Below are 27,643 nucleotides of genomic sequence, written 5' to 3'. Positions count from 1 at the left end.
GTTGAAATATGTATGTGAGGTTATAGGTGCTGTAGTTAAGATTTGAAAGCTGTAAAGAGATAGTGGAAAAAAGCTTTAGAAAGATTTAGAAACTAAACCAAAAAAACACAACCCCTCTCTGCTCCCTTGCTCTCTATGTTTCTCTTGCATTTAGGTGTTACTGACCTGTGAGTGAATGTTATTTGCAGGCATGATGGATTCCTCGATACTATCATGGACGAAATACCCAGAAATGACCCGGGAGCAGTCTGAAAGCGTTCTTGTAAAAGCAGGCACACAGTCACTCACCAACAGCTGACATATGGCTATGGCATTTCTAACAAGTTCCGCTCAAATGATAGCTCTTAAGTCTTACCTACAGTACCATTAGTCCGTTAATCTGTTAAAATAAAATGCAGATGATTTAAATTAATTCAAGATTTACATGAGATACATATATCAAAGTCCATCAGATTATTGTATGTTTAATAGTGTTGCAAGACTTTCAACTAACTTAATTGTAATGAAGAGCCAGCTCATGTTTGCAATAGGAATTGCTACGGTAACACTAACGGCTCTATACGAACCCTGCAACTCCGATGTATCAATATAACTGTTTGCGTTTAATCATCAATCATTGTCGAGGAATGTAACGATAACTGGTTCAAAAGAAAAACCAAACCCCAGAAGATTGGTTTGAATGACTCTCTAGGTTAAACAAATGCTTTTGCATGCCCTCTTATTGGCTGATCTGGTAAACCGCTCACCTGCTCCATAAGAGTTGATGTGACACACCTGCGATGAGATGATTTCATGATAATATTTGACTGAAAAAAGAATGTATGCGGTCATGGCTTTGGATAAAAGCATCCACCTAGTATACATCTACAGTAATAGTCTGCTTTGCTTCCCTTTTTTGGCACGGTTCAAGTTTGTTGAAATATTTTAAATACTTTGGCTGTATTTAAAATGTCCTTTGAAGTTGAAGTTTAAAGAACTAAAAGATAATTTTAAGTGAACCTGACTAGTGACAATTTAATCAATGCAATTTCCCTTGGGAATTGAATGTTGTCCATTTACCATCGTCTGACATTTGTTTAGTTGTTTTGATGTTGAAGACTGCACAGCTTGCTTTGAAGACGAAGGGTTAGTAAAATGTAAATACACTGGGCCAAAACACGGTGGTACTTTTGGTTGAAAGTGAGGATGATATCAATAGGACGTTGTATTAAATGAGTCTTCTGGATGGGCATGTGGAACTTAAGGGTGAATTGTTGTGTTTTCATATGAAGTCTATTCCAATTGTATTTTATTTTTCATTTCATTTCATATGTTGTCTTGGACCCTTTAGTGTCTTTGGAAACAATTATGGTATTGCCAATTGGCCTCAATAAAACATGCTTTATTGATACAGGGTACAAATGTTGTTTTGTTTTTTTCAATTTAACAAACCAATCAAATATGTATTTAACCAGTATCTTTACTTGGCTGTCAACGTTAATACTCTTGTTGCATACAGTAAAAAAAAAAGATTAAATCGTTATTTTCAAAAACTAAAGTAGAAAGGGGTTACAATAGCTTCCTGGCATTAAAGGTTTTACTTGGTATCAACAAACGTGTTTTCAACAATGATGCCGAAAACACCACACACACACACGCACGCACCCAGCGACTGGAGTAAAAGTGAATGGGAGGCCCCAAGAGAGCAACAGGACTCTTCCATCGGAATCAGACCGTTAAAAGGATGACGTGAGCAGTACTAGCGGACTAGACGCCATTACAAAACCGATTCAAGTTTATAGATAGGATGCATCCCAAGTGTCCATTATCCAACCGTCACCCGTCACTTACCAAACCCTTCTCATGCAGTACACTCATAAAAAACACATGTTCATCAATTTGAGTTACAAATGGATTGTCCATTTTCTATTCCTTGGTTAAAATTGGTTTGCCTATATAACAAACAAAACATGACATTTATTTCGAAAAAAGAAAAATCAATACAATTGTATTATTCAGATGAAAATTAAAATTACACTCACAAAGGTCAGATGGCGAGAGAACTGCAGTCCAGTCTGCAAGCGGGAAGGTCTGCTACAGAGATTGTATTTTGTTGTGATCCATTGAGATCCTACTGCACTGGTTTTAAGTTTTGCGGACTGTAGGTAATTTCTGTAAACCAACACCGTACATCAGTAGTTTTAAGGGTCATGATACACAACAAGTTGTTGCAGTGTTGCTGGGTTTACCCTAAAACTTAACTGTTGCAGTTAGGTATAGAGGGTAAAAGTAAACAAGTTTGCAGTATTAACCGTGTTTTTTTTGTACAACAAGCAAGAGAAATTAACTCACGTTACACCTCCCTTCATATTAAAGGCTTGAAACCAAACAAACTTCAGCTTAAGGTTGCCTTGTCTGCCACGTTTGTTTACAGCAGTTCACAGAATGCCGATCTACATTCAGGGCGTAGAGTGTTTTGTTCCTTTAGGACACAATTATCAAAAATATTATTTTTTTCTGTGAAGATTAGATTAACATATAACTATATCTTTAAGGTGTTCAGTATGGGAAACGTGATTAATTAAATACCTTTGTAGGTTGAGGATCTGCCATTTGTGCCTTTGAGTTAAAAGCATTTTGCACCTACAACGCATTAGCTGTCCTTAAGTGATCTTTTAGGTCTTGTGCTCAGTCTTGAATACATGTTTCCTTAACATACATAACAAAAAGAGGGAAACAAACACTGATGCAAGATCGACTGAACCGGATTCCTATCAGATGGAAAGGATGTAATTTACTTGACTAAAATGATTAAACCTCAGAACAAAAGCAATATAATTTTCCAGAAAAATTAAGAAAACAAAACAAACATTCCTAAAATAATCGGACTTTTCTCTCTTCACCTGTTTTTAGAACTATTTAATAGACATAACTGCTGGGGACAGGGATAGTGAGGGGGGTTGAGATAGTTGTCTTGCAGTGTGGTCCTTGTTGTTGAGAGGCAGGGGTGAGTGTCCCATCAGCCTCCATGGCCCCGCGATGAGGGTGTCTGCCGATTGATCGGGCTTTACCGATCTTTCCTCGCATTTCTGGTCTTTCCACGTTTTTCTCCTGATCTGTTAGCTGGTAGTCCTCTGCTGCTTTAGAATGTCGTAGATGTCGTCCACTTTGCTGAGTCTCTCGAAGAACGGGATGAGATCCAGGAGCTCAGTGTCCGACATGTCGTCGAACCAGGAAGCTACGGGTACCTGAGAGTTTCAAAAGCAATGTAGGAAATATAAAAGTGCATAAGGGTTAAGAGCATCGGAACAAGTATCTAGTACTTTAATAAATGAAGTACGGAACTGACTAATGGAGGCCTAGAAATCAGAACCATCTGAAAACAATCAAGTAATAGGAGGCTAAAGATGTATTGTTCAAAACATAGAGTACATCTTTTCCAAAAGTTTTTCAGATATTATTCGTAGTTCATTTTTGGCTTTTTTATTGCCAATTGTTGCATGTGCATAAAATTCACAACAATAGAATAGCAGAATAGCAACGACGATCAAACGTGACAACCAATCAGGACACAGTATAACTTCAAATCAAAAGAAATAGAGGGTACTCACAGCATTGTCAGGGTGGAAGACGTAGGAGGCCGGAGAGTTGTCGATGATTATGACCTTGTGGAGGTCACGGCCGAGCCGGCTGAGGTCCTTGACGTAGTTCCCCCGGTGGAAGACACACGATTCCCGGAAGAGACGACCCCGGAACGCACCCCACTTGTCCAGAAGGTCAGACACAGGGTCTGCATACTGGAACCATTGATGGAGAAAAGAAACCATGTTAAACCCAGGTCTGGCTCACTGTATTTGGCTTTAATAACCATCATCATAGTTATGTACTTTAATTTCCTTTACCTATATTTGCATGTCTGAACCCAATGGGGGAAAAATGTATCCTAATAATATAACAAATTATATATCCTCGTAACCTTGATAGTCAATTTCAAAGGCCTTTGTATTAATTCTCCTAAAGATGGCCCTATTCCTCCCTCGAACTGAAATGTGGGTCAGTTCTACACTGGCATTCGCAGGCCACTCTAGCCACAGAGAGATTCTCGGCGCATGACAATCTCCTGGCGTCTTTATTGTCTGGATTCCCTTAGTTGTCTTGAATCCTTGCAGACATGTCCACTTCCCGAAAAAGTGTATTGCAAATTAAAGTGGAATGGTTGGGTTCAGCCATGGCCAATCCTTAACTCCATGATGGTCACTCCCCTCACCTTTAAAATCAGACCCCAAATCCTTTGTCATTACGGCCTACAATGTGAATGTTTCCCTGTGTGAATCATGTATACCCATGGTCTCTCTGAAGAAGCTTGGTAAAGGCTACAAGTGTGTATTCCGAACGTCATGCTCCATTAAATATACAACTTTGCAGTCAAGAAGTGTTCTACCACAAGCTATTTTTCATCAAAAGGAACTTGCAGATGTAAGTGTCTGTGTCATGCAGGTGTATCCCACCTTGGATAAGCTGGCGGTGAACAGAACACACTCAAACAGCTCCCCCATCCGCTTGAGGAACTCATCAACGTGCGGCCTTTTCAGCACATAAACCTGCAGGAGACATCAAAAATACTCACTTACAAACATAAGATACTGAGAGAGAGAGAGAGAGAGAGAGAGAGAGAGAGAGAGAGAGAGAGAGAGAGAGAGAGAGAGAGAGAGAGAGAGAGAGAGAGAGAGAGAGAGAGAGAGAGAGAGAGAGAGAGAGAGAGAGAGAGAGAGAGAGAGAGAGAGAGAGAGAGAGAACTTACAAAATGATCACATTAAACATGCATACAATACATAAGACACACTAAAGAACTAATTTAATTAAAATATTAAAAAACACATTATTAACACATTTTGTTCCCAATAATTTCTCAATATAACCACTACACTACTGAGGCACACATCATGCCCTCTCTTCAAAAAACAAAGATCAATTTTAAACATCACCAACAGATCATGTATTCACTGCTAATAATACAACGAGCTCTATCCAGTCCAAGCAGGATGCTGGTGGCCTTGTTTCTGAACCAAGTCACCCCGAATAGGCCTTCCCCTGGTTTCAACAAGCCTATCCTGGATTACTTGAAACAGACCCAAGCCCTCAAGTCTTCTCCAAGGCCTAGCTAGGTTAGCATTGACCATTTAAAGGGTTCACAGTGGTAGCCTGTTAAACTAGCCTATGATGCAAGTCAGTGCCTCTAAACCGGCTGTTTTATGCTTGGCGGGGGGTTCTGAGAAGCGTGCCAGGGTTGCTTGGTTTCCTCAGGGCCCTGAAATAGCCCACTTGTGCTCGGAGCCTTCAACAGAAAAGGACCCCCTGCTGGCAGCTAGCAAGTTAGATAAGTCAGAGCCACTGGGCAAAGTTGTGTTTTATCTATTATTATGTAATGTGATGCAGTTTGCCAAACTTTTAAAATAATGCGGTCTAATTAAATCTATTAATACAATTAAAATCAGATTCAGAATCATATCATTAATTAAGAATATGTTGCATATTGGCTTTACAGTTGCAGACAAAGATTAAAATTATTATTTTCTCCACATCTGAGAATGAAATGTACGAAACAATTAACATCTACAATAGAGGATTTTAGATTTCTTCATTATTCCAAGTTTGTGGCTTTAGGGAGAATTCATAGATGTAATATGCAAGAATTTCAAATGTATACCTGATGAACTGTTCCATCGATTTCCACTGGAATGATAAAATCAGCATTGTTCACTGGCTGTCGAAGAAAAACAACAAACAGAAAATGTATTACATTGTTGTAAAATGGTAGCATAAGTATATCTATGATCTATTTTCTTAAAGTGCTTAAGCAGTACCACAAGCAGAGACGCTATTTCAGCGACATGTTGGCGACACATGTGTAAATAAGACAGCTCTTGTGTCTTTGACATTGACGTACAGTTTTCTCAGTACTTGACAAGGCTTTTTAAGTGTCTGATTTACAGAGACAGAAATACCAATCGGCTCAAGGCATTGATGATACATTCATAATGTATGATGTCATAGACACGTATATGGATAACATAGTATTCAATTTTGCGGGTGATGCATTAGTAAAATGTATTTTGGACCACACGTCGAAACTTGCCCTTTCCAATGATTTGTTTTTGTAAATTATGCAATAACATCTTCCATATCACTAGTGGTCATTCCAATGTATGTAAGAAAGTAACTATGTATGTAATTAGGGTTCTCAGAAGAATGGAATGTTAAACATGCGTTCGGCATTTTCAATAGCCAGGAAGCAAGCGTCTTTCAAATTTGGAATTATATAATATTACTCCTAAAAGGATATGATTTCTAAAAATATACGAGTGCAGTGTATCATAATTTAAATTGCAATTATCTTTCAATATTGTGAAAGCTGTAACAGGCTTCGGCGGAAGTACCGATATTTTGTAATCAATCGAGATTGACTTTCAAATGAACTTGACCATGCTCTTGATTCCAGTCCAAAAATAACTGGTCATGAAGGTCATGTGTGAGCAAGGAAACGCAACTAGGACGTTTCACCTTGGAAATAACTTTCTTTATTAATAATAACGACAATGCTGAAGGCCTAATTAAAGTAACTTTTTCACACTATGGGATCTTTGTGTGATTCCACAGAATGTACCTATACTTTTTTAACATAATATCCTGAAAACTCAATTCCATTGAATGTGCAAAGCGTTATTGGCCAATAATTCCTATTCTAATTACGGTTTTGAAAGTCACAGATTAAAGAAAAGCGAACAATAAAATCGAAAAGGACACTTCTGTCCAACCTTGTAACAGCCCTTAAAAGAAACATCAAGTCAAGTCCCAAAGGTCACATATCATACTTAGTCAGACCAATAAAATAAAAATAAGTGTGTCAAGTCATAAAGTTATCGGCCGCAGCCGTGCTCTGCGCACGGAGCATACACTAAACTCCTGACCCTGTTTACACTTCAGGGGCTGGTTATATCCAGTGACATTCTGGAGCCTAGTCTGTGTCCCAAGAAGGGGCCAGCAGTGCTTGGCATTTATTACATCATTTTTCTTGACATGCGACCCATCCCATTAGGCATTGATTACTTTGTTCGGTGAAATGAGGCCTAAAAAGGGATCGAAAGAGATTACATAAAGACTTGTTTAATGACTTTCATCTCTCTTTCCATTAAATGCATCTTAACTACAAAAAAGATACCGTTGATAGATATATTTGGAAAAAATAGGGAGAAGCGTCTTCTCAGTGTATTCTGATCTAAAGCTTTAATAGGTGATAAAATGTTTAGGTTCACAAGTTCACCGTTAATAATTTACAGATGGATAATATTGTAGATTACCTTTGAGTATTAAAGAACAAGAAGGGCTACAGATTCCATGTAAAGAAAAACATTGTTGCCCAGACAGGATGGCTAGATAAAATAAAACCTTTCATAGTGTGAAAGTATATTTTGCATTCATACTAGCCAGTTATAAATAAATATCTTATTATTTTTAGTTATGACCCCACTGGGAAAAGGGAAACAAATCAAATCATTCGGCAAAGGTATTTATCCACTTATTTTTCTCCAATGTTTGCTATTCAAATGCCATGAGTGCATACAGTGTGATCATGGAGCATCGTCCATCATGTGATTTGAGTAGGTGAACCCCACTGCCCCGTACCTTGAATGAGCTATGAACCAGGGTTTCATCCAGGTCAATGACCACACAGATCTTCCCTGAGTCCTTCGACTTGATCTGCGGAAGAAGTGGCTTTGTCGGAACCTGAAAAAAAGAAATCACCAGAATAAACATTTTATTGTAAATCCTATATCAAAACAAACTAAGTACTTGATGAAAAACCCAGATTTCTGGTTTGAGAATTAAAATGACTGCGTACATTTTTACAGAGACTGATAAGATATGGTTGTGGTGTCGTGTGTTCACAAGACAACATAATAAAACACTGACCCCTACAGCTGTCGCTTTGTTGATAGAGCATTAAAATATCATCCTTGCCAAGTCACAGGCCAGGCCATTGGCCATCATCTCCCTCAACACGCTTACACAGTGTCCTCAAGGCTTACTGTTAGGAGGAAGCTGGCATGGCCTTGGTCGTCAATCCATTGACACACACAACTTATGTATATGTCGTTAGTAAAGCCTGCAGTGACATACAAAGAGCAGCTGGGTTTGCAACCAAGATCTGTTTGTTTTATCTGTGGAACTGAAGACTGTACATCTGCTTTCTACTGCCGCTTTCAGGGTTTTTTGTGGAATGGTTTTGAAGTAAAAAAATGAGTAAGTTCAAGTCTATGTCACAGGTCACGTAACCCAGACACCCAGTACCGTAGACAAGGACAAATCTATTATAGATCTTTAACAACTGCAGGACAAAGAACCGTCAATACCTGTTCTTCAGGTGGAATGCAGTATTCACATTCACAAGGCTCATCTTCACCAACTTCATCAAGATCACTTTCCTCATCTTCCACAGCCAGGCTATTCTTCCTCTCGGCTCTAACACCTTCAGGAAGTACGCTGTGAATTAGGTTTAAAGGAGGACCTGCCTCAGAGGGATGAGCAAGGATTAGTCCATTTGAGCTGTTCTCCGGAACAGGGAAACTTTCAACATGTTTGAGGATAGCATCGGTTCCTTCTTCCGATTCACCCTGAAGCACTTGTCTGCAATCATCCGTTTCTGGGACCATCTTGCCTTGTGTGCTTTGTGTGGCCGCTATTTTAATAGATGATCGCATGCTTTTAATTTGATATGCATAGTAATCCTCAACATCGCAGTCCTTTGAGCCATTTTGGCCTTCTGCCCAATATGGCTCCCTTTCCGAACACAATTTAAAAACATCATCTTGTTCTCCACCGTTCTCATTCCCGTCAAGTATATGGAGAAGCTCTTGTTGTGTGGCCGTTGTGCCCTCAGCTCTGGTTTCCTGGCATGGATCAATGGCCAAAACGTCAACAAAGGCAGAAACAAATGTTGGAGTTTCACGATCTTCATACGCATCGCCTTCGACAGAAATGGCATCCGCACATGGTGCTTGCATATTGTCATTTACAGATACAGGACTAGTCATGTCATCCTCTTCAGCTTGTTCCTCATTGCTGGGGACATATCCATAACCGCTCGACTCCCAGTCCTCTTCACGGGCGGTTTCATCATCTCCCTCCTTTCCGCTGATGACCCAAGATTCATTTTTATCCACAATGACAGTTTGATCTTCATTTAGCACTTCCTGTTCTACTGCAGCATTTGAGTCTTTAGGTGAATCCCTGAGAAGGGTCTCTTCAATGTCAGAGTTCTGTACATCAACAGGGGATCGGTCAGCTGAAATGATTGCCCGTTCCTTCATTCTCCTACGCCTAGTCGCCCTTTTGGCTTTGACTTTCTGCACGACAGGTTTTGGTTCTTCACGATACAGATGCTCATGGATGTCCCCGCCATCAAAACAAGAAATATAAGGTTTCCTCTGTAGAAAAGAGAGTCCATAGTAGTCTTCCCTGTCAAATAAGGCAAAGAGGTTGGTGTCAACGTCCTTATTTTCCTTGGCTTGTTCCATATCAGTATTGGTGTCATCCACATCATCGTTGTCGTCTTCTTCTTCTTCTTCTTCTTCTTCTTCTTCATCATCACCATCAAATGATTCCCACTGGATTTGTTCATCCCCAGAATCTTCATGGGCTCCTTTATCAGATCCTCCAGATAAATCCAAGCAGGACTCTGATCGAGCGCTCCCATTGGAGCAAGTCTCAAATGATCTGTTTTCAGAGCAGTCTGAGTAACCATCTTCCTCAGGGTTGATGTCAGACTCCGGGACAAACATGTGTTCTCCTGAGTCACAATCAGTTTCAATGTGTCCACTTTCATCGTAGGAAGAACAGAGACTGTGGTTATCAGACACTTCATAGTTTTCTGTTTCATAATTTGATACATCGTAAGCAACATCCTGAGGGTTGCATTTTTCATCTAGCTGGCCTCCATCATCATCATCATAATCATCATCTTCATCTTCATATAGGTAATCTGTGCTTTCATGAGAACTGTCTTGAAGCAGTGTTTCAGCATGAATTAAGTTAACCTCCTCTGATAATATAGAACACTCTTCATTGCTAAGTGGCGAATCCTCATCATCTTCTGTTGGCTCATCAATAACTTCTGAGCTTTCAGTTTCTTCATGCTCGTCATAATACTCACAAACTTCAGTGTCACTGTCAAATGAATCTCCAGTCTCCGCAGAGTTTTCATTCAAAACAGCAGACTTTTGGCATTGTTCCAAATCCTCAGTCAAGTCTTGTCCTGCTGTGTCAAAGCAGGTAAATTGTTGACCCGAAACCATCTGTTGGTTTGGTAAGTCCAATTGTTCACTATGGCCAGAAATACAATCAGCTGGTTCACATTGTCCGAAAGCCTCAGCGTTCACTGTGGCAATCTCTGGCTCAGAGTCGAAAGAGTCAAACTGTTCAAGAGGCTCGCGTTGCGGGGATAATTGGAAGTGTTCGGCACAGTGTTCACAAGATGACCTGCATTCATATGCAAAGCCGCGACTAGCGCAGCACTGGTAGGTCCAACACCCACAGTGCTGAGCAAAAACATCAAATGGCTCCTTTAAATCCAAATCTTCAGACTGTTCAGGTTGACCCTCTAAATTGAATTGTTCAACATTATGCTCAAAGCTTTGGGCATTTTCTTTCCATGCGCTCTCAGGCTTAATCTCATTTTCGAGAAAATGTCCATTATTGCTGAAACATTGAGCACAGTCCAGGCCGGATGGAACCATATCTCCATAGACGGGTTTCCGCTCTGCGTATTCCATGAGGACGTTCAGACCAAAATCAGCATTTTCCATCAAGGTCTTTGACAAGTCGGTGGCTTCTCCCACCTGTGGGATTTGGCAAAGTTCTGCAGGCATGTCTTCTGCAGACAAAAAAAACTGTCACCTGGACTCCCCAACTGCTTCTCAAGTACATAAAGCAGCTAGCGTTTCCTAGTCGGGACTGCTGTTACTCTGCTGAAGGGCCTCCCTCAAGCTGCACCAATCATGGTTTAGGCGGCGCGATAATAGGGAACCGTCTCCATTCAAATGACTGGCAGATGTCAGCGACAACCACGGAATGAGCAGCTTTGACACGACTGGGGAGAGAAGGGGGGGCAACAAGAGTAGCAGACTGACAGGAGACGAGCAACAGGAGCGCACACACACACACACGCATCGGCATGACGGAGCTTGGGAGGAGGGAGGGTGGTTGGTGGTGAGGGGTCCCAACCAACACTGCCTGATACCATTACTTGGCTCTCTCTCCCCACTCCCCCCAGCCCCCCTACAGTGGGAGACATGCTATTTATTTTGGGGGCTTGGAGAGACGTGACAAATAACTCTTGGAATATCAAATCTCTATAAAAAGCTGAAGTAAGGCATAGATCTGAACAGGACACCTGAGCCAGGCATTACCACTCGATCCACCCTGGTCGCGGGTACTAATTGGCTGTTTTTCCATGTTTTTGTTGCTGTGGGGTTAATTAACGGCAAAAATGGTTTTACAAAAGGTTAGAGGTGCAAACCATTTTAAGTATCTACTTGTGGTGCAATTTGGAAGTTATTCTAATTTCTTACATAGAAGTTGTTCCTTAAATATAACTTGTTTCTGACCTGCTGGGACTACTACAGACAGTTTTGGTAAAGACCAAAGCTACCCTCTGAAAGACGAACACAAACATTTCAACCCCGATCCCGGCCTTGTCCAATCATGTTATACCGGGAAGTATGTTGGGGAGAGTAAGCTGCCTTGCTCAGTAGCACATTCCCAACAAACTCTGGTCTGATGCCCACTTCTCTAATCCAGACCACGTACCAACCGAAACCCATTAGAGAATCAAACTTGGCTTGATGGATGACTGTACATCGAGTACTTTTCATCTGTGAAATGCAATATCTGCCCCCAGTGAGCAGAGATACTCGGTAAATATGAAAGGCCTTTTTGCCAAGGAAACGTGTGTTGTTGATCATGTCACCGTCCATCATGTGTCATTCAGGGTTTCCTCGGGAGGGGGGAGGGGAACCATGGGGAGGCAAGAGAGAAACACGTCATTGATATAGGAGAGAGAGAGTCAGTCATTTTGCAAAAAGTGATAAATTATTTCTTGCAAAAAGACATTTGGGTGCAGTTATAGGTAAGAAAATTGTTTTCAAGGATGCCTATAGATGGTCTGTGGACATTGGGGATCAAACCCAATTACCTTTCGACTGGGAGTCTTAATCCTTGTTTAACCCTAGCCCTACAAGACCTACTCCAACATAAAGTGGATGTAGGCGTATTGGGGATAACGTAGTTTGTGTGTTAGTGTAGACCACAGATGCTTACTTTTGTGAGGGTTCCATTTTCCTCTACCAATAGGGGGGCGTTGTTGTTGACTGGTGGAGCATCTGCTTCTCTGCTACAGAGACAACAGAAGAGACTACGGAAAATACCCCGACCCCTGGGCTTCTTCGATGAAGAGACTGCAGCAGTGCCTGGGAGAGAAACACAGAGAGAGCGAAAGAGACATAGTGAATGAGAAAGATGGAGACAAACCAAAGTAGAGACAGGAGAGGGAGGATGGGGCAAGATCCCTCTCCTGTCTCCTGTCTATTATTTTGCAGAATGATTGATGGTTATGCATTGTATAATAATTGATGTGGTCTCAACCAGTAGCCAGTCATCTGTATTTGTCTACTTAAAATCAACTTTATTGAAATTCGCCTTTGTAATTGATTTATTGTAATTTCGATTTTCGAATTCGAATTTCGAAGTAGATAATTTATTGACTTTCTAACAGATTTCTTTTCAAGAGAATGACTACAATGAAAGAATGCACATAGGAGGGCAAAAGGGCCCTGGGCAGTAAGGGTTTACAGCAAGTAACATGCCTTTCCTAACAACTTATAGTATATCACACTTTAACTATAATCTTCCACATAAAAATGATGTCTACCATTGTTTTTATGAGAGAAAATTAAAGCAAGCACATGGAGTTCATGCAATAGACTGCAGATTATTATGAGTATCAGGCTCAGCACAAAAGTAATCTTCTACACAATGTTGGTTTGACAGACTAACAAATGTAAAAAAGTCGAGTCGTTTGTAGTGAGTGCAAAATAATTCTAATTATGGTTAATAAATCAGCTTCCTCCACCATACCACTTGCCTATTCAGGTAATGGGTGGATGGGGATCAACAGTTGGCATGAAATGTAGCATACATTAGGAAGTAATCGTTCAGAATAATCCTACTTGGGCTTAACAATTGGATGACGGAATACCAATGCAGATAGAAAATAAAAATAAATGAAATAGAAAAATTATTAAACCATAGAAATTCTGAAATATACTGAAATTCTGACTACATTTGTTTACATCTTCGGCTACAACTTTCAAATGAAGAGGTCATTAGATAGATGAGAAATCTACCCACGCACTCCCCAAGATAAATTATCAAAGAGAGTTGACGTTCTTTGGCCCCAAGCCGGGTTAGAAAACACCCATCATCGGACCAAGGAGTGGTGAGAGCTGGCCCTCACAAAGAAAAGTCTCAGACAAATTAGCTGAGGCCCGATGGACGGTCCGATCTGTCAACATCCTAGATTAGCGCACCACTCAGTCAAGAATAAACCCGTCGAATCAGCATGGAGCCGGTTGTGGACCTGATGTCTGGGTTTGGAGTACATGTTAAAATGGAGTAAAGGGAATGTTTTATACAAGATGAAAAGGTGTCCGTGTCAGAATATGTTGACATTAATTAGAAGAGACAAAAAAAAAAAGGGAAACGTTCTGTTTTGAATTTTCTGACCATTTTGTTTGTAAAAATGCTTGTGTTCCAGTAAAAACCTGACAAAGGCTTCACATTTTTAGCTTAGCAAATATAAGTGATTAACCAACAAAACAATAAAAAACCGGGATTAGACATCTTGCGAACATTTAACACAAATCCAAAACCGCTCGGCTGGTATTCGAACACCCTTAGCACTTCACTATCCTGTTCCTTAAAATAAACCCAAGATACTAATAGCTGTAATGACATTTAAGGTAACCCCTCACATGGATATGACCCACTTTCTACCAACAGGAGCTGTTAACCAGAAAGACTTTTAGCAATGGGGGTTCAAAGTGGTCCTGGAATGAGGCCTGTGGAAACCCTGGTACACACTTGTCAAGGCATACCAGCGGTTCCCCTGAGAGGGCGTAAGGTCCTGTGTGAAAACATGTGTGAAGGAACAGGGCAGGTGATACTAGTAGTGTTAGAAAACATCATGCAGTCCCTCACTGATATTACACATCAGTGGGACAGAAATAGACAAGGGTGTTTACTGACAGCTCTCAATGATGCCAGTGTGTCCGAGTGTTGTGGCTATATTTAGACCCGTGTATTATACAAGGCCATAAACGGAGGCACAAACAAACACTTTTTGTGTCACCTAGTACCCGCAGAGGGGAAACCGCAATGCTATGTGTTGATCCAACCACACATGTGCCACCGGCTCCCGTACCAAAACGAGTTAAATTAAGGATCTTGAGGTGCAGGCCTATACATAGAGGGATGATGTCAGCCTCTACTGCCTAGGGGTGTGATATTCGTTTCTGCACGTATATCAACATAATGCTAGACAGTCGGGCCAATTATCATGGCTGCGATAAAAAGACAACCGTTGCAGTGCCAGTGGCCAGTTAAGACTCCCAGCCTAACATCTCCTGCGCCGCAATCTAAAATGCACTGAAAGACTGTTTGGTTAAATGTCACTGCTAAATGGTATTCATGGTTCCTTATAAATCTTCTGCAATGTTTTGATGCAAGCAGCAGCACTTCCTTTGGGTGTATCTGGTTTGATTGCTGTTCAAAGCAGTTTCTCTAAACTGTAGTCAATGTTTTTCACTTCACCTTTCTAGTTTTCAAGGTTAAATGTAGCTTTTCTCTGAATGTCCTGGAAACGGCAAACAAATTGTACATTGTGCGTCTTGCTCATTGAACTGTGAAAGCATTAAACAAGTACACACAATTAAAAAACTGAAGTGTTCATTAATTATTTTGCACTTCTTCGTTTAAAGCCCTCATCAAGAATATATCAATAAAAGATTAATGAAAATGTCTTTACTTAGCAGGTGCAAAGCCGAGATCGTCATCAAAATTAAAATGAATACGAAGAAGACAGCTAGCCTTTTAAAAGGGCATGAATGAGTGTTAACGCTGATATGATGGTGTCAAAATCTGTATAATCGTGATAGGAATAATTCTTACATGAGTTGATAAAAAAAGTTCTTTCCAGTAGGGCTGTCAACTGGAGCAAAAACATAATTGTATATTTTATTACACCATATAATATTGTTATGTAATTCTGCAAGTAAATTATTCAGATAATGGAAAGCAAGAAGGGAAGAATGAATTGATGTGGTTGAATAGCTAGATGACAGTAGGGCTGGCGATTAATCGAATTTAGATCTCGATTTCGATTTTAGCGTCAAACGATCACAAAAACTAATATAATTGACTTTCGTTTTTTTTTTTGATTTCTCTTTTTTAGTAAATGTTTTATAGAAAGTGCAACAACAGTGCAAGAACAGCTGGATACATTTTTGAACATTATTTTAGATTTGAACATTTTCTTTTTGACCATTTTGTGTATTTTTTTAAGACATAAAATAATAGAGGCTGAGGCTGTGGTAGGGTATCTTCATTTGCAAAGATGCACCTTTATGTGCTGCCAAGGGCAGACACCCCAAGACCATAAATACCATGAGAACAAAAATCTCCTCCTCTACAAGCACCTACCAAGGCTGGCTTTCCGCAGAGTGGAAAATGACATTGCAGAGAAGTGCAGTCCAAAGTGCTCAGCCTGCATGCACAAAGAATGTAATGTTTGCAGTGAGGAAAGGAGGTTTGCAGCAACTTGTAGCCAGCATACCAGATTAGGAAGGAGATTGCCCCACCCTGCTATGTCTGGCTGAAGAGTTCAGACTAAGGTCCGATATATTGGTGCACTGAAAAAGGTTCTGGGGATGCTGGAGATGGACACGACCGCAAGACTAGAATTGACTTCAGAAATTGGGAGAACAGAGGGCGGTTGGATGCAGACTATGTTTTCTTAAATGTGGACTTTGCAGGAAACTGCACTGCAGCTTATCAGTATGGGATCGAGGCTCTGGCATCAGGTGCAATTTATTTTATAAATAAATAAATACAATTTTATTTTATTCATTTATCCAGGCTACTGCTTAAACTGTAGTGCAGTTTCCTGCAAAGTCCACATTTAAGAAAACATAGTTGTCGGACACCCAGTTCTTTGTGATTATAAGGGACGACGTGGAGCATGATATGAAGGCAGCTTTCACGTGCTTCAAAAGCAGCATTGAGGATATCAAGAGGAAAATCCCTGCCATCGAATGTGTCCATATGGGCGGTTTCGGCACAGCATCCCAATTCAAGAACAATCTATTTGGACTTTTCCCCAACATCATGGCGCATAAGTAGGCATTTTTTTGCCACTAGTCAAAGGATAGGGGCGCTGGATGGAGTGGGAGGGGCAGTAAAGAGAGCTTTGAGGACAGCTGTGCTAAGCAGAAAGGTGGCAGACATCAGGGATGCAAGGCCAAAAGTGCAAAAGCATCCTTCCCCAAGCTAGAAGTGAAACAACATCGGCAAAACATTGACACAATTGCTAGGGTTTATGCTTCGGAGAAATCAGGGCAAGTGTGACACCTCTGCCAGGTACACATATAATATGAGGGTTAACATTTATATTCTTACATTTCAAAAAAAGGGCACACATTTATTCTACACACACACACACACACACACACACACACACACACACACACACACACACACACACACACACACACACACACACACACACACACACACACACACACACACACACACACACACACACACACACACACACACACACACGTATTTAGAAGATGAGATTTATGTGCGTACATATACATACGTAGTTATGCATTTTTCCTTGGGTGTTTCTTTTCTCCCTTCTCCATCATGTATCATGGAGTTACCAGAACACTGGAATTCCTTTCAGGAATAATAAAGAATCCATCTATCAAGGTACAAGTTCAACATAAAGCCTACTCATCCTCTATGCCAAGTTCATAGGATACGAGTGATGACGTAGACAGTGATGAGCTTGATGCTGGCCATAAGCCATCCCGACATGGGCTGCCTACTAATCAGTTACAAGGGGAAGAAATCCAGCAGGCAGCATGTGGGTCTGGTTACAGATAGCCATCATGGGGGCCGTGAGGTTCTTGAGGTGAAATGAGGCTTGGGTTTGTATACCGCCAACGAATGAAGGAGCACAAGTCCAGTGGCAGACACCACTTTTGAAAGCTATTACTGGCCGAGTCGTGCTACAAATCTGTTGTAACAGTTAATGTTCAGTTATTATAAATATAATTATACACATATATAAATCGTGATCTGTTTATTCAATTTAAAAGTCGCCCTTCCTGATTGGATACCGACACCTGATTATGTGTACGTGCCTGTCCATGACTGTGTAATTTAGTCAAGCAACTATACTTGTCAGCTCATTTGGTGCTAGGGAATTATGTATTCATGTTTGATTTAAGTTAACATACACCATACAGTTTTATTTTTTTATATAAATGTCGCATCAATATTAATTGAATGTCCCCAGACAGGATAACACCATTTTACAAATATCTCAGAATCCCTTTAATCCTTTTTATTATTAAATATATATAGCTTTGCTGCTTAATGCATACGAAAAATCAACATGATTATAATGAGACATGTTATATGGTGTTTCTATCAGTTAATTGGTGCACTAGTTAATATGTTTTGAATCTCCTTTGTGGTTTTGTGGATCAGTAGTGCATGGTTGGGGATTGAGCTTTTGATTGGGTAATCTGCTGAGGTTAGGCTAAACAGTTGATTGTCCAGTGAGCACATGTCGGAATTTGAACTTTCCCCTGTTAGGCTTCAGTTGCGTTTCCCCTTTGGGTTGCGTGAATTATTTTTGTTTTGTTTGTTTAATCCTTTTTGTAGTGCTGTGGCAACGTGGTTAGTGTCAATTGTTTTCGGACAATTGTCTCGGGAGCACGTCCGAAGGATCTTGGGGGTTGTCTGCTTACAGGTCGCCTTTCAAACCGGCTGGTTTACAGTGAATAAATACCCACCGCAAGCTGCATGAACACTAGGGTCAGGATTATTTAGTTTTGGATAGGCAGTTAGTGGGGAAGTTCCAATTCTATTTGCATCCCAATAATCAACAGTCTTGTCATGGCTTCTGTCAGTAGTTTTGTTCAGTCTCCCACTGAGGCAATTTTGAATAGTTGCACAATAGACCAACTTTTGAAGCTCGTGGAGCATTATGGTGTTGACATTAGGGATAAAAAGTTAAAGGAGGAAATTAAAGGGGCATTGAGGGCTGCTTTAATTGAGAGTGATGTGTTGCCAGCCACAGTGCAAAGTAATGCTGCGGTTGAGTCTCTTTCTCCTCCTGTAGGTCTAACATTTGAGCAGCAGAAGGAGCTGTTGCTGTTGACATTAAATGCAGAGATGGAGAAAGAACATCTACGACAGTAGATGTTCGAGCGTCCGAGCTTCAACGCTAGGCCGCACCTGATCAAACAGTTCACTCAACGAAGCATCCGCCTGTTGTTCAGTGATTAGTTCCTGCTGGGAGATAGACAGAGAATCAGGTACATGCAAATCCCTCCCACAGTCCAATTCTTCATGGTCAACAGCAAAATCTTGAGGTTCCGAATCTTTTGCTGCCATTGCCCGTGTCACAGCACAAGCGGTAAATACCTCAGGGAATTCAATCTTACAATCAGCTGGGTTATTCATCAACGGAGTATATGTATCAGGTGGGGCACCATCAACCCAGCCATGATTGCCAGTTAAATCATTACCAAGAACAACATCAATAAAATACAAACTTTCACGATAGCAACTTACTGTTACTTCCTTAATATGCCCCAACGTGAGTGAGGGCTGGGGCTACCATGCATGTTTTTAGGGGTTTTCCTAAGGGAAGATCCCCTTTTGGTGTGACTGGATTATTGGTGAACACGTTAAATATGCAGAATTACATGTCAAACGCTGAATTTGTTTATTATGGGAACATAATTACATTTGTTTTATGTTCTTATTCAATGTGATTATGTATTGTAGAAGACTTGCCAAATGTACAGACAAATGTTGCATTATCTTTTTAATTTGCATACCAAAATTTGTTTTTAAACATTCAAAGATTACTACAGAAATATATTAATATTGTTGGTGCCCTTCACATTTTGGTGGGTGCTCCTTAATTAAATTTTCGCTACCACGGGCAAAAGTGAATTTGAAAGGATTAAAGGACAGTACCTGAATTTGAAAAAAAAAATCTCCACATCAAACAGTCATGAGAGCAGTCTCTTTCTTCGTCTAACTTTTTTGTCCATGTGTGGCCCATTTTAGAAGAAGCCATTTAAATCCAGATAATGTTACAGACTGCCGTCAAAGGAAAGCTGGATGTACCGGGGCATCTGCTTGAGTAACTTGTAAAGCCTGGCTGTGTTTTTGAGGTTGTATTCATTAGGTTGAATAGGACAGACAAGCAGAAGGAGTAATGTTATTGTCTAAAGGCAACACAGTTGTGACGGGGACAAGGATGATGCAAATGAAGATGATGCCAAATTCAAGGACAGTAAATGACCTAGATACTCACTTCGATTTAAGTAGCACGAGTTTCACTTTTCTAGGCATTTTTTGAATTTCAAATATGTTACTATAGGTCATTATAATCATCAGTTATCAGCTTGTCGGGCATGGTGTTTACAATCTTGCTTTCACTGTCAGGTCATCCAGTCCAACTCTTGACCCGGCCTCATGTCACAGTGAGAGCCGCAGAGGTTACACCCTTCACACTGGCGCAAAGGGCGTTGTTATTCGGCCAGAGTAGCCCCTGCTACGACTCCTGCATCTTGGGAAGGATATCACATGTGCTTCCTCTGAGACCCACTCGACAGCGTTCTCACGCTACGGTAAAATACCCTGACAAGCCAGAGGTTGTAGGGATGGGAGGGGAGAGGAAGGTAGGGAGGGTTTTTATTTTATGTGGGCTATGTCGAATTTTCTAAATAAATTTTAATTGAGAAGTTCTGCCAGGTTTTTTTTACAATTTAAACTAAATTATAAGGCAAGGCAACTTTATTTATAGCACTTTTCATACACAAGGCAGACTCAAAGTGCTTCACATATAGACATTGTCATACAATAAAAGAAAATAAAAGATAAGTAAAAGAAAACATATGCAAAGAAATGGGTAAAATAGAAAGTTAAAAGGCAGAAAATAAAGGCAAAGTTAAAAAAGCTTTTTAGAAAGTGCAATGTATTTAAGATTTAGCAGAAAGCTAAAGCAAACATAAAAGTCTTCAGTCTTGTTTTAAAGGTGCTCAGAGTTGGGGCAAGTCTTAAATCCTCTGGGAGTTTATTCCAGCTATTTGTTGCATAGTAGCTAAATCCTACTTTCCCATGTTTCGTGTTTACTCTGGGGATAATTAACAGATAGGTCTCAGTGGATCTTAGTGGTCTAGAAGGTTTATGTAGTGGAAGCATATCAGTTAAATATTTTGGGCCTAAACCATGTAGGGATTTATAGGTTAGCAACATGATTTTAAAATCAATTATCTGACCTACAGGAAGCCAATGTAACGATTTCAGAACTGGTGTAATGTGTTCAAATTTTTTGGCCTTTGTTAGAACTCTAGCAGCAGCATTCTGAACAAGCTGAAGCTTCCTCAGAGTTTGTTTTGGGAGACCTGTAAGGAGACCATTGCAGTAATCAAGCTTACTAGTGATAAAGGCATGTACAAGTTTTTGTAAGTCTTCGGTGGACATGAGCCCTCCAAGTCTTGCTACATTTTTAAGGTGATAGTATGCCGATTTTGTAACTGATTTGATGTGACTGTCGAAATGTAAATCTGAATCCATGATAACCCATAGATTTCTGGCTTTGATTGAGGTTTTCAGGGACAGAGAGTGAAGGTGTTGGGTTACTTTAAGCCTTTCCGTTTTAGAACCAAATACAATTATCTCTGTTTTGTCCTCATTAGTTGAAGGAAATTTCGGCACATCCATTCTTTCACTTGCTCAATGCACTGGCATAGCAGATCTATGGGCCGTCATTTGGTGATAGCGATACATAGAATTGTGTGTCATCAGCATAGCAATGATGGTCAATATTGTTATTTTGCATGATTTGCCCTAGTGTGAGCAAGTAGATGTTGAATAAAGAGGGTCCTAAGATCGAACCTTGTGGGACTCCACATGTCACGTTGGTTGATTCTGATATAAAGTCGCCCATGGAAACAAAGTAGTTCCTATTTTGTAGGTAGGACCTAGGGTTGGGCAATCGTCTACAAACTTCCATCGTCCGATAGCGCCCCCTAGCGATCGCCGATAGTCGATACTATCGGGGGGGGGCAACTTTATAATAATAATTATTTATAATAATTTATCACTGAAAAAAATCTCGGTTTTATTTTTCAATTTTTTTCTTAAAAACGATAACGTTGGTCTTCCCCTTGGACCAGCGTGAGCCTCCGCTGATTTAAGTTTCGATACATCGGTGCCGGAGGCGCTGTCATGATGACACACGCTGATGACACACAGCTCGTAGCTGTGTTCGAAATCGTTCCCTATCACGGATATAGTGCACTATATAGGGGGCTCGCCATTTGGTAGTGTTGTTCGAATTCTCACTGGTTAATTTCATGCACTATATAGTGCACTTAAAATACCCAAAATTTGAGTGTACATATGATGTTCCCTACGTGTTACTCCCGTATACCACAATGCAATGCGGTCGTGTTTTTCCGAAGGAGAAGAAGCTGAATAACCGCGAAAACAAATACATTTAATGATGGAGTCTCCGGCTTTCGTTTAGAAATGTCAACAATTTATTTGGGATTTAACATAGAAATGTAACATTCAAAATTAATAAGAAAAACCTTGTTCAAGGAAATGTTACATTCAACATCAATACAACCTCCAGCTTTCCTCGAGAGTGCCCGGTTTGTTTACATGACGTGGGCGCATCTGTCTGCGTCACACAAATACCCGGCGCATTTACTGACGCAAATTACGTTTAGAAATGTTCAGCGTAGCGTCCGAATTCTCGTTTGTTCGTTCCCTATGTAGTGTACTATATCATGAACACTATAGGGAATAGTGAGTGAGTGATTAGGGAACGATTTCTAACACAGCTCATGTACCACAGCTGTGACCCGGAAATGGTGCAGCGGGGTTTGATGTCATTTTGCCGTGCGAGCAGACCGGTAGGTTTCGAGCCCCTCCCCTCTCCTCTCGTAGCACTGAGTGAATGCGGCAGGTCAGCGCTACATAGTATGTCTTCCACCTGTGCCAGTTAATTTCAATTACAATTTGCGGGGCTTTTTAAGTTGTACAAATAGCTACCACAGCGCTGTTTTTCCAAAAAAAAAAAAAAAACGCCTTTTTATCTGCAACTTCAGACCATCGACGATGGAATCCATCTATCGTCGATAGTCGATAGAATCGACTATCGGCCCATCCCTAGTAGGACCTGAACCAATTTAAGACTGTGCCTGAAAGCCTCACCCAGTAAAGTCCTGAAAAAGGTACCGGCACCAAATTCCAGGTTAAGGTACCGGTTCTAATTTGAACAGTACCCAAACCCTAAAGCTGCATGCAGTTAATATGCCAATGCCTTCAGGGCTTTCCTTAGTTAGTTCAACAATCTTAGATTGTATGCCATAAACGGCATAAACATGTTTGCCTGGTTCCCGCTTGAACATGTTATCTGCGCTGGGGATGCTGATTTCAGAGTAACTTTTTTTGCCATCACATTTTTCCATGAGTGATCCTCATGTTCCCAGTCTTAAATGTCGCAGGGAGATCCAACAGCTGCTCGCTCTCTCCGCTCGCAATTTTCTTCCTTACACTACACGTCTAGTTTGCGCCAGGCACACATAACTCATCATGTTCCACTTGTCAGCAGCAGAGTGGTATAGACATGCACGCGCCATCTGCTGGTATACATTGATATACATTGATATACCTGTCTGATTCGGTGTTTGACCTATTATCAAGCTGGTTTGAAAAAGATATTACAGCGGTCCAACACTAGGAATGACCTTGTCATATTTTTTCACCCTTTTTCCAAAGGCTAGGACCTGCACATACTTTCCCCAAAGGCCAAGAGAGTGCTAGATCCCCCATGGGTCTCCAACAAACACAGGCCGCCGTCAGCATGTTTTTAGCATGCTTAGTTAGAAAGGGGGCTAATCTGGGTCTCGCTCATCTAAGGCATCCATCTTTACAAGTGTCCCGTTCTATTCCTATCCAGATGCACCAAGAAAGAGGCCTGCAGCAACTGACTTTCCGTCCTTTGAAACCTGAACCGGTGCATCGTGCTAACAACTTGCTTCTCACTACCCACCACCCAGGGCTACACAGAAGATTGAAGACTGGGACCACACCTGGGTCCAAATATGTTGCTAATGTTGTCGTAGATAAACGGGTCTTCTAAAATTAATCTCAGGTGACCAAGGGCCCGACAGCTATGCTGTTAAGCGTGTTGTTATAACCTTAGCTAAACCCAACACTTAAAGATCAAGACACATTGCCTATCAAATTTTGAAGGCCCTACTGGGCAATATGCCCTTTATAATGCAATGTTCACGTCTCTCTGCAAGGTTCTGTGACTGTGTGCATAGGCGGCCAATCAAGTTTCACCCTAGGGCAGAACTGGAGTACGGGCTTCATACTTACGAAATATGTTGTAGTAGTGCGCAAAGAATACTAAAGAGGAGAACACATCCTCTGTTAGTTCGATCTATTGAAGGATCTAGTACTTCATAGGACAAGACTATTCATTATTTTTATTGGCAACTAACAAAGTTGTGAGAGAAAAAATATGAGAAACTTTGCATGCTCCCTTTGTATACTTTACATAGTTAATATTTTTTTATTGTTTTGGCACAATACATTTATCCCAATGATAAATTCATCAACTTTTCATAATGAATCAAAAGTATATGCTACCATTGACTAACAGTTGCACAGGCTGGAGTTGTCAAACTGAATAACGTTCATGAGCTTTTGTGGAATTGAAGATGTAAATATATATCTTGCAGCAGTGGGTCTTTTAAAAGTACTTGTAACCACGATTTCATTGAGTTATATTTATCAAATGGGTCACCTATCAAAATGTCACATGATGCTATCATTGACGACTGCTATCACAACCCTTAAAAGTAGGCCTTAAAAAAAGTTAAGCCCACACGGTAATGGGGAATTTGATGCTGAATGCTATAGTGGACGTGCCATGTTTGGTGGTCTATCAAAACCATGTTGTTATGTTGTTCAATAATATGTTCCTGAAATAGAGGAGGCTGCAGTTTCAAGACAAAGAGCCAGGATTCTTCAGGGACCTTTGTTTTTTTATAGATTGAAATGCTCTTTACTTTCCACGTACTAATAGTTATAAAGTTATTATATTTTTAATGGTTCATACTGCCCAATTGATACTGAAACTACAGCCTCTTCTCACTGCTAATGTTTTCGGACACACAAGATAGCGCCTGGCGTAACGCATCATCAAATCACTCTTTAGGTATTCGTCACACACAGCACATAAAGCAAAAAGTATTCATATTTGGCATCATAGTTGTCCGTTGCCAGATCAAGTTTGTTAAATAAACATGTATTGCGTCTCTTTCAAGTATCTATTTCTTTCAACCATCTGTTCTGTTGGTGGAAATGATATGAAGAGCCTACAGGCTAAAATCATAAAACTATTTATATGATATTAATATAAAATTATCTTTATTATCATCCCTAATAAAGAACTGGGTCTGTGTGGAAGCAACGGGTTTATAAACCTGGCTGCCCTAGTTTTAAAGGGATCTGTGAAAATCTGAATCTGCCATGAAAAATAATTATTGTGCATCCCTAATTACAGTTCACAAGTAGATCTATACAATTTCGCTAACATGTTGGCCTGAATAATGAATAAGTAATTGAACACAGCCTTCTCCTTTTTCTGATGCTTTCATCGTCAATATTAAAAGAAGGAGACGATGTGTTATCCCAGTCCACAAAACTTTTGTCTTAGAAAATTGATTCAAAAGCATCCAGTGTCCTGCCAAAACAGGCTCTTTATGGGTGCTGCCATGGGACAGATGTTTCAACAGGCAGTTTGTGCACATCATTTTTGATGCTCCCTCTTAAAATCACTCTGCCTTCTTCTACCCAGGCGGTACTGTGTCTTTCACTTCATTTTTCATAATAATTCCATTGGTGCTAGACGTCTGGAGGGCAGCCATAATTGTGGCTTATGACTCTTGGCTAAGAGGAAGTAATACAGAGAGGCGGCTGGAGTTGCAGTCACATCAACCTGTCCTACACTGCCACCTGCTGAGCGTATCCACCAGTCAAACACACTGTAGTTCCCAATAAGGTTGAATATTTGTTTCTATTCCATGTTCAGATCGCTTTTATCAATATAGGGACCCTTCAACATAAGGTTTAAAGCAATACCTAACAGCTGCTAGGGAACCCACCCTCTTTATTTGTCTATTGGGTCTAAGGAAACCTATGAGTCAATATAACCAGATGGTAGGGTAAATGGCATGCATATTTTTCATTGATGCTTCCCGGTTGCTGACATTGCGGTCCTTATCAGGCTTACTGTGCTGGACAAGAGCAAAACATACCCTGTTCAATTCTAAATTGATGAAAGAACCAGGTAGTCAATAACATACCATAGGCTTAAAGGATAATGTCATGGCACTATACAAGGACACCAGCAACTCAGCATGAGTATGCATGTATCCAAGGTTCAAACCCATTTTTAAATAGCATCATGAAATTCATAGCTTCTTTAAATTGTACACGCTCAGACAGGAATCCCAAGTTAGCAGACTTGAATAGCCTATAGAAGCCAATGGTGATCAAGATGATTTAGACAACTTTTAAAAGTGCGACTTCATCTCACTTAAATTAGTAAATCCTCACATACAGCTCTTAGATCCCAATGTTTTTATTGTTATTTCTGATGAGGAACAAAAATCGACAACGATATAACATGAACGTTTAATAATGGCAATGATCAAATAAAATGTAGGATCATTATTAAGCTCAATACCACATACGTTCCCAAAATTGATTTCAAGCCAACGTTTAAGTGATGCACTTCTTCAAGACACCCTTATTAAAACACGCCCATCCATTATATGGAATCAAAATATTGCCTTACAGTCACACTCACAAAAATGACGTCGTAGGCCTACTAGATATGTCAAGGTAATCACTTTACCACCAAGCTTCTTTCATAGTGACGAGAGAAGAGACATACACATGACAAGCGTGTTCCTTATCAAGGTGGTCTCAATTGAAAAGGTGGTCTCATTAAATAACGATTGCTAGTGCTTTAAATAGCTTTCTTAATTGTCCCACTATATTGTATTATTTAGGCCTATATGTATTGGAACGTTGTTCTAGTTGTTTGACCTGTTTATATATATTTTACATTTGTATTTCTGTTTTAATAAATAAAGGTTAAATAAAATGTTTACAATGAAACGAAACCGTGTTGTTTCTTGGTGAAGGTCGGTTCGCGGACCAACATTGCAACCCCACTGTCCTGAGCAGTGCAGTCCACTGACAGAGCCTACGAACTGTCGGGAGACCCCGCCCCCTTTACATGTCAATCAATATCGATTCATAGTAGGAATAAAGTACAGAAAGGCACGTCAAAATCTACCCCTCATAAAACTACGATGAGGTTCGATTCCAGGTTTTGGGGTCCTCAGGACTGGAGCAGTCTTTAAACCTGGCTCCTGTACACACACCGTGGGTCGGGTATCTCTGCTCGGGATCGGGCCTAACCACCTCGTAAAACTAATTTTAAGTTCGCCGCTCGCTGCGAAGTTTAACTATTGTGTAACGTAGGTACAGCGGAAAAGTGACGGAATGGCGACTGTACTTTGCAACTCGTAAAGTTCAGTGGAAAAGCCGCAATGAAACATGACCCCGGAGTTTTAGAACTACAACGCTGTTGTCGTGTGGAATATATCCTGGTCGTTTCCTCAACAAACTTTCCCCAAACTCACCTTCTTCTGGACAAGTCGCATTTTCCTCTTCACTTCGTGCCACTTGCGTGATTATCGACGACGAATGGTCCATTACATCCGTGGTTCAAATCCGCATAAAAACGGCAATACTCAATGAAATAGTTTCGAGGAGTTATGGCAAAAAATATTTATATTTCGCCACTCCCTGTCTACATACGCGCATTCTGTGCGTAGCACGACACGCTGAAGGAAGAGTCGGAGGCGTACGTTCGCTCCTGCGAACTGTAGAGAATCAAACGCGGTGGCTAAATATCGGGAAATTGATTAACTTTGTTTAAATGACCTCGCGTTCAACAACTTCATCAATTTCACTAAACGTGCGACTTGACGGTTTTCAAGGAAGCCCTATCCTTAAAGCCACAACACAGGATATGAGGCTATAAGCCCGAAGGCCCTGTCAACATAACATTTGCATTCGGTTGGCCTTTTAAATGTAGGTTAATTTAATGTATTGTTTTAATAGACGTATCAGTATT

At 40.5% G+C, this 27,643-nt stretch overlaps 1 protein-coding gene across 3 annotated transcripts; it reads right to left on the bottom strand.

Moving 5' to 3' along the window:
* Window positions 1-1,298: 1,298 nt before the first annotated feature.
* ctdsp1 (CTD (carboxy-terminal domain, RNA polymerase II, polypeptide A) small phosphatase 1) lies at window positions 1,299-27,529 on the bottom strand. 3 transcript variants are annotated; one of them, XM_060039427.1, is made up of 7 exons: window positions 27,147-27,529; window positions 12,355-12,503; window positions 7,663-7,764; window positions 5,687-5,743; window positions 4,488-4,580; window positions 3,591-3,776; window positions 1,299-3,227 (listed from the first exon to the last, which is right to left on the bottom strand). In XM_060039427.1, exons 1-7 carry the CDS (start codon window positions 27,217-27,219, stop codon window positions 3,099-3,101), a joined length of 789 nt encoding a protein of 262 aa, XP_059895410.1. In that variant the 5' UTR covers window positions 27,220-27,529; the 3' UTR covers window positions 1,299-3,098. The 3 variants fall into 3 exon arrangements, with proteins under 3 accessions (XP_059895410.1, XP_059895408.1, XP_059895409.1); XM_060039425.1 differs by lacking the exons at window positions 12,355-12,503; window positions 27,147-27,529 and adding an exon at window positions 8,391-12,329; XM_060039426.1 differs by lacking the exons at window positions 1,299-3,227; window positions 3,591-3,776; window positions 4,488-4,580; ... (2 more) ...; window positions 12,355-12,503; window positions 27,147-27,529 and adding exons at window positions 7,781-8,143; window positions 8,391-12,340.
* Between the last annotated feature and the right edge of the window lie 114 nt (window positions 27,530-27,643).

This window comes from Gadus macrocephalus, chromosome 20 (assembly GCF_031168955.1).
Source record: "Gadus macrocephalus chromosome 20, ASM3116895v1".
Taxonomy (NCBI): Eukaryota; Metazoa; Chordata; class Actinopteri; order Gadiformes; family Gadidae; genus Gadus; species Gadus macrocephalus.
Note: the sequence above shows the minus strand (reverse complement) of the source record. Positions and strands in the feature narration are given on the sequence as shown.